Source organism: Scardinius erythrophthalmus, assembly GCF_964197995.2.
Source record: "Scardinius erythrophthalmus genome assembly, chromosome: 1".
NCBI lineage: Eukaryota > Metazoa > Chordata > Actinopteri > Cypriniformes > Leuciscidae > Scardinius > Scardinius erythrophthalmus.
Window position 1 is genome coordinate 13,154,719 of NC_138221.1, and position 13,950 is coordinate 13,168,668.

General features: G+C 37.6%; 1 protein-coding gene across 2 annotated transcripts; it reads right to left on the minus strand.

Annotated features, from left to right (window-relative positions):
• Nucleotides 1-1,968: 1,968 nt before the first annotated feature.
• LOC308704762 (uncharacterized protein) lies at nt 1,969-12,886 on the minus strand. Of its 2 annotated transcripts, XR_014031831.1 has the most exons (5): nt 12,869-12,886; nt 12,087-12,227; nt 10,318-10,417; nt 2,436-6,588; nt 1,969-2,203 (listed from the first exon to the last, which is right to left on the minus strand). XR_014031831.1 is itself a non-coding variant. In XM_081389311.1 (4 exons), the coding sequence occupies exons 3-4, from the start codon at nt 10,373-10,375 to the stop codon at nt 4,859-4,861; spliced, it is 1,788 nt and encodes a 595-aa protein (XP_081245437.1). In that variant the 5' UTR covers nt 10,376-10,417; nt 12,087-12,227; nt 12,869-12,886; the 3' UTR covers nt 1,975-4,858. The 2 variants fall into 2 exon arrangements, 1 of the variants encoding a protein (XP_081245437.1); XM_081389311.1 differs by having other exon boundaries at nt 1,975-6,588.
• Between the last annotated feature and the right edge of the window lie 1,064 nt (nt 12,887-13,950).

Genomic DNA, 13,950 nt, shown 5'->3' on the forward strand with positions numbered 1-13,950 from the left:
TTTGTTAAAACAGCCATTTCTTTAATCAACGTTATTTTGTTTAATACTTTTACCAGCATTTAAATATACACCTCTGTGTGTGTGTGTTGTTGCAAAGGGTGAGACTTGAAAGTCTTTGTTCTGAAAAGAGCTAAGAGTGATAATCAACTAATCAACTTATATAAAAGTTCAGAAGTTAACAAAATAATTGTTGCAACTTTTTTTTATAACAGCAATTGTTTTTATAAATGTTATTTTGTTTAATTATTTTTCCACCATTTAAATCTGTACCTCTGCACATGTATATTCTTCTGCGTTGAGTGCAAGGTAGGCGGAGACTGGGTTTGGTCTCCGGAGAGAGAGGATGCTACGTACTGTAATGCAAAGTTGAGATGTGGTTGCCCAGAGAGAAAAACGTGGTGTCGAAGGAAAATATGCATGAGGAAGAGAGGCATATTTTCCCCGGGTTTAATAAAATGACTTAAACGTCACACTCATCCGCATACATGGGGATTGAGTGAGAAAAAGCATGCGAATTAACATTAAACTCTCAATTTTGGTCACAAATAGAAAGGGAAATAAAAGAAAGAGCACAAAAAAGTAGGCCGGTTATCTCTTCTCCTGCTCACCTGTCACATCTCTTACAGACACACTCTCTCCACACATGTGCAGTTCTCGTTGTACCTTGAATTACCGTAAATGCTCTAAGTGACCATTATAGTACGCAATAGCGTTAAAGATTTTATTTTATTTTTTGCCAAAAAAAGAAACAAAACTTTAGCAGCAAATTGTAGTTAAAAAAAGTTTTGCTTAAACTATTCATTTGACGTATTTTTAAACCGTTGTTGTTTGTTGTGTTTGATGCTTATGTGCGTGTTTGACACTTTTTTTCTTTTTTTTCTGGGATCTTTAAAAGTCATACGTGAAAATCATTTAATGATGAAAGTCATTTTTAAAGCTTTTAAATGCTGTATGTGAAGGAAAAACTTTCTAACCTGTTTTTACATTTCTTCGGTAACATCTTAAAGGTAGGAATGCCAAGCCTTTGTCTTTTATCGGTAAACATTTTTTTTTATGTCTTTAATGTATGTGATTGTGAAGGAAAAACATTCTTCAAACATATGTGAAACAAAAAAAACTTTCTTTAATAAAAATATCCCAAATGTAAACCACACCACTGTTAACAAATACATTGCTTCATATTTAAAAAAATTAAAGCACATCATTTTAGAATTTTTGGATCATTTTCAAATATTTAAACTTCAAAAACACACAATGCCGCAAAAGTCAATAAATTCCTTTGGATGGTGTATAGTGGGGAATGATAAACAGGAGTCCAGTCGGGAGGGCGGCAGGTGGGGAGTGTGTGGAATTGTTTATCAAATTCACCATAAGCTCACCGATACCTCTCTCTTTCTCTTTAAATATGTTGGTTCAACATACTTACTTACCTGTTGATCAAAAGCTGCCTTAAAAAAAAAAAAAATATATATATATATATATATATATTTTAGTAACTTTCAGGAGGGTGTACTAATTTTTGCAATACCACATTTGATCACTTTGAGAAGAAAACCTTATTTTCCTGACTAATTTTGACATGCTTCTTTGGTAACTGATCAAGCAGACCTGCGGGGGGTGTACTTATTTATGCTCTGCACTGTATCTGTTAACATCTCAAATAATGCGTTTAGGGTTTCAAGACCCTTTAAGTAATCAGACCAAGACACACATTGGCATGAAATAACAACTGGAGTTTGCATTAACTGGGATCACATACTGGGGGAGTTCACACCTTGTTGAGGAACAGGAAGTAATTTGGATGGAGACCCTGGGAAAGTAGGCAAAGCATCTCGAAACTCTCTAATTTCTGTTGCATTTTGGTCCGTTTTTCTGAAGGCATAAAACATTAATTTGATTAAAAAAATTAAATTGAACTTTTTTCAAACTAAGTGCTGCTGTGAGGAGAAAATAAGCTGCAGATGCAATAGCGAGAAATTAATGTTTATTGATCAAAAGTGAGAACAAGTCCATACAAAAGGTGAAGACCACAGTCAATCTGGGTGACGCAGGGACGTTGAGTAGGCAACCCGATCAGAAGGTGTAGACATGGGCAGAATCCAACGATACCCAGGCGCGAAACACAGAACTTCTAGAAGGAATAAATCCACAACAGCAGTCCAGAAAACTCAGGAATTAGAATCCAAATCCAGGAAACAGGTAGCTTTAGAGGTCAGAAAACAGGACACGACACCAGGGACTTAAAAAAACGATTTGACAACATAAGACAGCAGGCAATGAACATTTAAAGGCACGCCTGTTAGATAACAGTTGGTACCGATGATAATTAATGGTAATCAGCGGCCACACACAAACACACAGGATGAGAGAGAGGCAGTGAATTCATGAATCGTGACAGTATTCCTCCCCCTAGGAGCGCCTCCTCACAAACCTACCTGTCGATTGTAATCATCAATAAGAGAGTGATCCAGAGTGTCTCTTGCAGGTACCCAACTTTTCTCCAACTCTTCTTCTAAAAACATGAAAGACGGGATGAATTCCAGGAAGTGTGCCACCGGACTAACTTGTGTGACAGTGAATGAGCCAATGAGTTTGGGAGCTAACTTGTTAGAAACAGAGCAGAATGTTCTTGGTTGAAGGCCACACCTTTTGACCTGCGACGTACACGGGAGGCTTTGACTGTTGGCGATTGGCCTTAGCCTTGGTGCGCGCCCCCACCTGGAGAAGAGTGTCACGGGTTCCATGTGCGGCAACACCTCTGGACGAAGGCGTGGGCGGAGGGGACCGCGACTTCGGATTCCAGACTTGGGAAAATTGGTGGCTGGTAACCTGGCTGGTAACCTCCAGGAGGGAGGATTCTTGGATACCAAACATCGCAACACTCTCTCCAAGTCCTGGTTGGCTCTCTCGGTTTGGCCATTGCTTTGGGGATGAAACCCCAAAGACAGACTGACACTCGCTCTCAGTAACTTACAAAACTCTTGCCAAAATTTAGACACAAATTGAGGCCCACTGTCGGAAACCACGTCCATCGGGAGGCCATGTAAGCGAAAGACGTGATCTACGACAGTCACCACTGTCTCCTTGGCAGACTGTAATTTAGGCAAGGGAATAAAATTAGCTGTCTTCGAGAACCGGTCCACTACGGTCAAAATGACCGTCTTGCCTTGGGAGGGCGGTAATAAAATCTAGCGCTATGTGGGACCAGGGACTCGAAGGGACAAACAGCGGTTGGAGTAACCAATCTGGGGGTCGATTGGAAGACAAAACTGCGAATGTCCGAGTCATTAATGGCCACCAGAATCGTTGCCTTACCAAAAAACTGGTGCGGTTTACTCCTGGATGACACACCATGTTGGAACAATGACCCCATCGAATGACGTCGGACCGTGATCCCTCCGGCACGAACAACCGACTCCGTGGGCAACCGGGCGGAGGCATTATTATTAGAAATTGGCGAACCCCAGAAACCTCTGTAGGGCCTTACGGGACTTGGTCAATCTACCACAGCCTTAACCTTGTCAGGATCCATGCGTACTCCCTCAGATGAGATGATGTAACCTAGGAAAGGAACAGACTGTGCATGAAAAGTGCATTTCTCCGCCTTGACAAAAAGCCCATTCTCCAGCGACCTCTGAATCACTCGTCTGACATGCTGAACGTGTTCCTATATCTCTCAGCACATCATTGATGAGTGCCTGAAAAACCGCTGGGGAGTTGGACAGCCCGAAGGGCATGACCAAATATTCAAAATGGCCCCTGAGGGTGTTAAACGCGGTTTTCCATTCAGCCCCCTTCCTTATGCGAACCAAATGATAAGCATTGCGTAAATCTAACTTTGTGAAGACAGATGCTCCCTTCAACCGCTCGAAAGCTGAAGACATCAATGGCAAAGGGTAAGTATTCTTTACGGTGATATTGTTCAACCCCTCGGTAATTAATACACGGTCGAAGAGAACCATCCTCCTCCACAAAAAAGAACCGCCCCCGGTTCAATGATATCTGTGCATCATTAAAATGTGAGCGAATGTTTGACTATTTCTTTTAACTCTTTAATGCAAATAATGTCAAAGTCAGATAGAATAATCAAATGTAACAGGTAAATGTATCATGTCAATTTCATAATCAATTCAAAGATAATCGATACAAAACATCAAATGCTCTGGAATAAAGAGAAGAGATGCGAACCCGACATTAACTCTTAAGAAAGAGTTACTCTTAGCATCATGGGCCAGCTTGAGTTACAAAAAGGCCAAGAGCCCTTTGCTGCATTCCACTTTCCTTTGTGTGCCAGTTATCTCTAAACTCTTAAAAACCTTATTACCTTTTGTTTTATTTATTTGGAAATGAGACATTTGTACCAGTCGCACTGAGACATTTCAAATGATACTAAACATGAATAATACTCAATGATAATCATTCGAATTAAACCATTTAGATTCTTGGGGGAGTTTTTGGTGATCTTCGCATCAGGGAGAATGAGTGGGGGATGAGGGAGAGATGTATTCTGAGGTGAGAGTTTTTTTCTCAAATGGTAATTTCCAGCAAGATCCTTTCTTCTCAGGGTCTGGTCGCTCCTTAACCAGACGGTCCAGGATTTTCTAATTTCTCAATTCTTACATGTGTGTGGTAAATTAAACATTCATTCACATGAACCAGTAAAACAGTCTTTTGCAGTTTAATATTCACAGACGACTCCATATCGTGATCTGATTTAAGTCTACTGACCTGCTTTTGATTTATTCATCAAAACATTTTGACAGATTCCGTGGCATTATGCATAACCATTTTTATGACTGGATACTGCAATTTCGTCTGCGTTTTCCTTTAAAAAAAAATTTTTTTTACACATTTTTAACTAATTGGTTTCTCCATTGAGTGGTTTCTCTACTGTATGGATCTTCATGTGTTTCTTCTTGTAGCGTTTAATAGCAAAACTCTTTCCACACTGATCACACGTGTGCGGCTTCTTTCCAGTGTGGATCATCTCATGTCTTTTCAGACTTGTTTCATGACTGAATCTTATGTCACAGTGTGAACACTTGCAAGGTTTTTCTCCAGTGTGGATCCTCTCATGTCTTTTCAGGTTTGTTGACAGACTGAATCTCTTGTCACAGTGTGAACACTTGTAAGGTTTTTCTCCAGTGTGAATTCTCTCATGTGTTTTCAGGTTTGCTGACAGACTGAATCTCTTGTCACAGTGTGAACACTTGTAAGGTTTTTCTCCAGTGTGGATCTTCTCATGTGTTTTCAGATTTCCTAACAGACTGAATCTCTTTTCACAGTGTAAACAACTGTAAAGTTTTTCTCTAGTGTGGATTTGCATGTGTCTTTGAAGTTGATCAGATTTCATGAAGCTCTTCCCGCACTGATCACATGTGAACGGCTTCTCTCCGGTATGAACTCTCAGGTGATAATCAAGATGTTGTTTGCTTGAGAATCTCTTTTCACACTGATCACACATAAACGGCTTCTCTCCAGTGTGGATTCTCATGTGACTCTTAAAGTGTCCCAAACCCGTGAATCTCTTCCCACATTTATCACATGTGTATGGCTTCTCTCCAGTGTGGATCCTCATGTGTCCTTTAAGGTGAGGTTTTTGTGAGAAACTCTTCCCGCACTGATCGCAGGTGAATGGCTTGTGTCCGGTATGAATTCTCATGTGAATAACAAGACCTTGTTTGCATGGAAAACTCTTCCCACACTGATCACATGGGTACGGCTTCTCTCCAGTGTGGATCCTCATGTGTTCCTTAAGTGTTCCTTTTTGTGTGAAGCTTGTCCCACATTGATCACATTCATGCGGCTTCTCTCCGGTGTGGGTGATCATGTGAACATTAAGATTTTGTTTGTGAGTGAAACTCTTCCCGCACTGATCGCAGGTGAACGGCTTCTCTCCAGTATGAACTCTCATGTGGGCATCAAGACTTTGTTTGCATGAAAAACTCTTCCCACACTGATCACATGGGTACGGCTTCTCTCCAGTATGGATTCTCATGTGTTTCTTAAGATGTGCTGTTTGTGTGAATCTTGTCCCACATTGATCACATTCGTGCGGCTTCTCTCCGGTGTGGGTGCTCATGTGAACATCAAGATGACTTTTGTGTCTGAATCTCTTTTCACACTGATCACACATGAACGGCTTCTCTCCGGTGTGGATCCTCATGTGTAATTTAAGGTATGCTGATTCTGTGAAACCCTTCCCACATTTATCACATGTGTACGGCTTCTCTCCGGTGTGGATTTTCATGTGTCTTTTAAGTTGATCAGGTTTTATAAATCTCTTTCCACACTGATGACATGTGAACAGTCTCTCTCCAGTATGAAGTCTCAGGTGATAATAAAGACTTTGTTTGCTTGATAAACTCTTTCCACACTGAGTGCAGGTGAAAGATTTCTTGTCTTTTCTTTTCTTTGAAAATGTCTTTTTAGTCTTTGAGCGACTCAAAGGTTTTTCTCCAGGTTTGACATGATGTTCCTCCTCCACTTCACTCAGTTCTTCACTCTCCTCCTCCACTTCACTCAGTTCTTCACTCTCCTCCTTCACTTCACTCAGTTCTTCACTCTCCTCACTCTCTTCACTCAGATCTACCATGAAAGAAAAAAGATTTTCATTTTCAGTAAATCAAAATTAAAAGAGAGAAATATGAAGTGAAAGGATATAAAAGTGAGTTCTGATGTAATAGACAACTGCTATAAAATACTAGAATCAGTTTAATCATAAGTATCTTTCATGAATGAGGTACATTGATCTTGTTCTGGAATTTCTGAACTAATCACAACTAACATTTCTTTTTCTTGCAGAATTAACAAGAATGCTTTCGAAAAACGAAATGTCTCTAACACAGCCCAAAGTGTTTCTGAATTATGTCTGATACGACGAACGGGAAACTAGACAGATGTCTAAATAAATAATCTCATGACTTTGAGTAGCAAGTTGAAATAATCAAGGAATCCAGATTTGCTTTAACCTAGTAACAGAAGGGTTTGCTGGATTATACATAAGAAGAAAAATCATGGTGCAAGTCATCTCATAAAGATCGTGACATATTTTTAATGAAATCTGATGGCTCAGGGGGGGCTAAATTGACAGCCATTTAATTAACACATTGAAGGCCCAGAAAGGTAGGAAAAACATCGTTAAAATAGTCCATGTGACTACAGTGGTTCAACCATAATTTTATAAAGCGATGAGAATACATAAATAAATAAAGCACCTGACGCACATTCCTTTTTTCTTCATTTTCTAGAACTTATCTTACTCCGACGAACGTGACTTGACCTGCCGTCATAAACACGACTTCCCACCTCGTAAGTACGAACTTCCCAGGAGGACTTGAATGCACCAATATTCCCAAGTAGGACTGATCGATATATTGTTTATATTGACTGATAAATATTTTATCGTTTACCAGACGCATCATTCTTATACAAATCCAAGATGAAAATGGCATCGTTGTTCGTCAGTATTTTGTTTCCATAGCAGATTAACAAAACACACATATATATATAATAATAACTAATAACACTAAAAGCAATACAATTACAAAATATTATTATTAATAATAATATAATTAAAATGATACAGGCCTAATAACAGTCTTTAGTTCACGAACACAGCACAACTCTGCCATCTGTGAAAATCAAAAGCAGCCTCAAACACTTGTTTAACAAGAAATATTCTTCACATTTTTTCACTGTCATTAATGGAGGTCCACCAGAGAAATATTAAGCCAGTAAATGAAGATAGTTGCTATACAGTTATATCCATCATCGTCTCTGAGAGAATGGGCCGTTAATGAACATTTGGATTTCTCTGACCTACATGTGTGCATTTTAAGGTGTTTTCGAGGACCATATATATATATATATATATATATATAGTATATCAAGCTGACTAACACACAATAAAAATACAATATAATTTAAAACAAAGACAAGCTCATTATACAAAGGAAATAATATTACAGATATAGACAAATTGGGTTGCTTAAAAGAATGTCATGAACGATTGTTTTGGCTAGATGTATTTTGCACATTTTTGATCACAAAATATTTTTTTACGAGTCAGTTTTGATGACTTTGCAATATTGCTAAAATGTTAGAATATTAATAATGAAAAATGAGTAGGACTACGCCAAAATGTGTAACATTTATGTAGCCTACAAAAGAATACAAAAGCCCAGACACAGAGTTTTGACGCAGCTTTTATTTCCCTTTTGGTTATTTCAATACTTAAGGGGAGACAAGGCAGGCAAATTTTTTTTTTTTTTTTTTTATTGGTCAATTTTGAGTCTTCTTTCAGACTTGTGGTGAAAAAAAGTCCGAAATACACATTTAGGTCTTTATTTTACTACACTTTGACTATTTGCGTCTGTAGATTTCTCCTAAATTCAACAAAAGTTGGCGTTCTAAATCAATATGCTGCTCCGCGATCTCTGTCTGCTCTCTGTCATCACATATACCGTTGGAAAGCTCTCTCTCCTGTACAATGCTGTCGGATCCAAATATGGTAATTTCCTTTTTATCAGCAACCAATCGTGAAAGTACAATGGGGCATTTAACTCTAAAAGCGAAATCTCATTGGCTGATGTCAATTTCTGACAACGTGATTCGTTCAGATGCATCACGTGACGTGCTCTGACATTTCCAGAGTGTGTTTTTGACTGTTTTTCACTGGGGTTCTGTTCAGTTGAAGGCCATAAATGCTTTGATGTGGTTTGTATTGTTGATTGCTAATGATTTAATAAGATGATTTTGTCTGTAAATAGTTGTTTCCACTAAAAAAGTATGAATTTTTACAATACAAATCTTTAAAAGCCGTTTTCTCAAAATGGTTTTTTTTCTCATACTCTGAGCCAGAAATCTCCACTTCAGCAGCACTTACATAAATCCCCTTACCTGTCAGGGATCACTGGTGATCTCAGATTATTTTAGTTCAAAATATGTTTGAGCTTATATATCTCAATATTAATAACAGTCTGGTTAATTTTGAGTCTTTAACTATAAACTCTCAAGGGTTGGCTTTCTAAATGTATGTGTGTTATGTTTCTATTCAGAATTACTTATGAGCAGTAACCTTTTTATTTTGGGCATTTCATGTATGCAGCACTTGCCAAAATTGGGGGTGATGGGGAAGGGGATAAACCAAACTTTCCAGTTGTATTCCTATCTATATTCTTAAGGTTTTTACAGAGGGGTTTGATCATATATCGTTCAGATTCTGATTTATACAACATTTTATACCTAAAAACGGGGCGAAACTAGATTTTTTTTTTGGCTGTTGACAGTCTTTTCTGATTAATGGAGTGATAAAAAGAGATATCCAAAATCCTCTCTGTAAAAACATTTGACTCTAATATGTCAACAAAATGAAACAAGAATTTTGAATCTGGCTTTATCCAATGTTCAGATTTCTCATCTGGAAATATATGTAAATGCTGACTGTGTTATTTATTTATTTATTTTAATTGCTGTGAGATTGTTTGCTGTTGCGCAAATCCTGGAGATATTCTAGGATAGGCTGAAATCACTCACGTGGTGCGTCTCTGTGTGAGAGACAGATTTCAACAATCACCAGTCAGAGACAGCAGCAAAGCCAAAGCACAATGAAATAAGGCAACCCATGATTCCGGGGGTTTACAATAGGATATTGTCCGGTTTCTTATGCTACACTCAAAACATTTGGGGCTGAAGCCCCGTCAAAATCTCAGTCAGATTAAAAAGTTATTAGGATATACCAGGAAAATAACCTGATTTAGCCTATTAATAAACACTCCACCTTTGCTAGCAAAATAGAAAAAGATTCTCATATATAAAATGAAGTAACAAAACAAGCAAATTAATGAGTAAATAAGCAAGTTAATAATCAATCAAATAAGTAAGCCCCGCCCCCCTCGCGATAATATCATGTATCGCCGATCTCACAGGCTGACGATAGGATTATATGAAAATGGAGCATATCGCCCCAACAGTAGTGCACTATGTTCCATTCATCATGTAGAAAATAGTAAATGTGTGACCAAGTAACTTTGAGTTTGTGATTTCAGATGCAGCTTCCACAGCTGTTTATAATGAAGGGGGCGGGGCTTCAGAATCTAGAGAGCATTTGATTGGACAGAAAATCTGATGAGAAGCTGAAGTCATCTAAATTATTGATCCATATTGAACGGAATGGAGAGACCAAGTACTGACCATTTGTTGAAAATCTGTACCTATTTTATAGTTTAACTGCATATCTAAAAGTGATGAAGTGCTTGAATGTTTCTAACATGAATGTTCTTCAGCATCATGAATGAATGAAGAATAAACACCAACCTCTTTGTTCTTCAGGATCTTCAGTGTGTTTCATTCTGCGGGGTTCTGGATCACTCATGTTCTCACTGTCCTCTTCAGTGTTGTGCAAGTCACTTCCAAACTGTAATACATTATAGATTACTTGTTACTGTTATTTAAAAGTAATTCTTTACCTTACAATATTACTGTCTCAGAATTGTAATGCATTACATTACTCCTGTATTACTTTTGAGTGACTTTCACCAAAATAACTACAGAAGTAGAACTTTACATTCTAAAATGACTAAATGTACTACAGAGCATTTTACATCATGTAGAAGGCGATATGATGTAGCATAATGACTGTGGGCTCTCCAGGCTACTAACAATATAGCATATAATTGGCAAAGTGAGAGCTCAAGACAATGCAAGAAAGGATGACAGACAGAATCACTAACGATCCAAATCTGTTAAAAGTATGGTAGAGGTAAAGTGATAATATTAGACACAACAGAAATGTTTGTAAACTCTAATGCCATGACAAGATGTACAATGGATCTACAATGGATGCTCTGATATTATTTGACAATGATGCAAAAAAAAAGCACTTATAATGAGAGAATACCGTTGCAGTTTTCTTTGATATTAAAAAAAGCTTATGACACTTAATGGAGGGAAGAACTTTTAATTAAACTAAAACTTGGAATAGGGGGAAATTGTATAAATGGATATCAGATTTCCTATTTGAAAGTACATTCCAGGTAAGAACGGGAAGAAATGTCAGCGCCGTTTGATAATATGAATGGGACTCCATAAGGAAGTGACATCAATCCAATTTAATTTAATTTATTTTATTAATTTAATTGTCAGTCTTCTTCTGCCATTTTCACCCATTAGCCGCTTTTCCACTGGCCAGCGCGAGCACAGAGACCGAAATCATGTCTCACGGCACTCCTGTAAAACCCGCCCTAAACACTAGACTAGACTAGACTAGACTAGACTAAACCACCTTCACTAGACTAGGCTATGTCACACAATACAAAGGTACACCAGCAAGAGGGAGATGAATGAAATAAATCGCTATACAAATATATCGGAAGCTGTCATTTAGTCTTTATTTATAAACTTGGACACCACACGCGGCTATTAACTGACCACGTACAGGTAATAACTTACTTGCATTTTCCATTAAAGTCTCGCGGTCTTGCTGTTTTTCTTTTTTAAAGTGTCTTGTAATGCAAACGTTACTGAACATGTACCGAGTAAAATATTACTGAAAACTGATTAGTATTGCCTTACACTACCGCGTTACAGTAACATATTACTTTTTGCAGTATTACTTTTGTACTGCTGTAGCCTATTACTTTTGTAACGCGTTACTCCCAACACTGGTCCTCTTTAATAAACTCTATGTCTCTGAACAATGAACAATGAAACTCTGAACAATCGGTGTTCATTTTGACTACGAACCATACACTGTCACTTTAATTCAGCGTGTGCAGCACAGCAAAAATAGACTCGGTACAGAAAAAATGCACCTGGAACGCTTTGCCGGACCACATCCTGTGTGTAGCGTGAAAGCTCTGACCTGTTAACATGGGTATGGAAAAAAAAAAAGCACAGCAAACGGAGTATGTGTGAAACAGGTGTTACATTAAAACGACAGTAATTTGAACAATAAAATCCTGTGCATTTTTTTTTCTGTGTAAATGACTATTGTTAACCCTAACCCTTCAACTAATAGCGACTCTTGCACATCCCTATTGGAAAAAAACACACACAAAAAAACAGTTGAAAGCACCAACAAATACCTCAGTCTGTTGACACCAGTGAAATGAGCTTTAAGTGTAAAGAGTGTTTTCAGCAGATTGATGAGCCTCAGACTATCAACACTCATTCAACAAGCCATTCAGGATCATCAGCAGATCATCTCACTTTATTCTGAGTGTTTGCTGTTAGAAACACATTATTTGAGTCAGGATACATGATAAAAGCCTGTAAAACTGCTCTATTGAAAGATAATACTGTTATTTCTCACAAAATGACGTAAAACATCAATAATACAAAATCATTAATGACACTCAAGAAACAACACAATAATACGTCCATATGAATCTAAATTTTGTTCTATTTTCTAATAACCATATTCATTGTATTAAAGTAATTAGATCATTAAATATGTTTATCATTAAAAACTTTTGAAAATACAGAGCACCACAAAGTAATATTGTTTAGCATAAAACGCAACTCTATATTTCTCTATATTAATATAGATTTAATATGTCTCACGTGGCTTATTATAGGCTGAATGTAAATCTGCTTCAATATATTTTAATAATGTAACTTAACTAACAAATGTGATGTGTCAAAGATAAAAAAGGGTAGAAATAAAGTGGCAGCAGCAATTCCCCTCACAGATCTCAAACTTTAACTCTTGACTTGACATTCAGTAACAGTTCTCACTGCAAACATCGAGACAATCACACTAACGAACACAAAATCGCTCAGGTCTGAATGTATTATTAATCAAACTGTATAAAGTGTGTGTGATGTATGTGTAAATATGAGAAATACCGTGAACTGCTCTCCTCACCTCTGAAGACTCGACACTGACTCTGAAATGAATGCAAGTTCGGGTCGCGCTGCCGCTCGGAGTAATAATGGGCGTGTTGAAGGTTTCTCATTGGTGAAAAGAGTTTCATTCTGGCAACTGCATTGGCCAATCAGAATCAGTTCAGTGAGAAATAACGTTAGCGATGTCACATGTCAGGTAAAATGACAGGTGCTGCAGAAATAACACAAGCTGTCCAAAACCATTTAAAGAAACTTGTAAGCACAGGGTTTCACTTATTTCAGGTGTTTTGAGGGATGCGCAGCAGTTGAATGAGCTTGACCTGTTTTCCCAAGCGTAACACAAAGGCAGGACAATAATTTGGATTAACATTTTTATTAAAATGAAATATTTAGTATGGTGGCCCAGCTAGTGCACAACACAACGAAATTTAAAAAGCAAACATAAGTTCACAACACAACGAAATTAAGCCACAACACAACGGAAAATGTACAACACAACGGAAATAAGCCACAACACAACGGAAATAAGCCACAACACAATGGAAAATGTACAACACAACGGAAATAAGCCACAACACAATGGAAAATGTATAACACAACGGAAATAAGCCACAACACAATGGAAAATGTACAACACAACGGAAATAAGCCACAACACAATGGAAAATGTATAACACAACGGAAATAAGCCACAACACAATGGAAAATGTACAACACAACGGAAAATGTACAACACAACGGAAATATGCCACAACACAACGGAAATGCTCCCGACCACTAGAGGGCTCTCCTCGTTCTACAGAGTCAGCCAGTCAGTAAACAATTATATTTTAGGAACTAAATTATTTTTTTCTTTTATCATGTTTCAAAGGTTGTAGTTCCTATTAACCAGACTGACTTACAACAGGTGGAATTGTGCCAATGCCTTCCTGTAATTCTGAAATTTCTAATTTTATTTTCATTTACCAAATTATATTATAATAAATTGTACGTTTTAACCACTTGGTGGAATTGCCAAACGTCAAAGCATTCTCCAGTGTAAATATGCAGCTAAAATTAATGTAGGTGATTTTTAAGTATATTTTATGTCGATATACAATG

What these genes read in the sequence shown, in the direction of transcription:
- LOC308704762 (XM_081389311.1), bottom strand. Translation starts at nt 10,375, where the DNA reads ATGAGTGATCCAGAACCCCGCAGAATGAAACACACTGAAGATCCTGAA. An exon ending in AGATCCTGAAGAACAAAGAG is followed by an intron (nt 6,589 to 10,317) that starts GTTGGTGTTTAT and finishes CTTTCATGGTAG; the next exon opens with ATCTGAGTGAAGAGAGTGAG.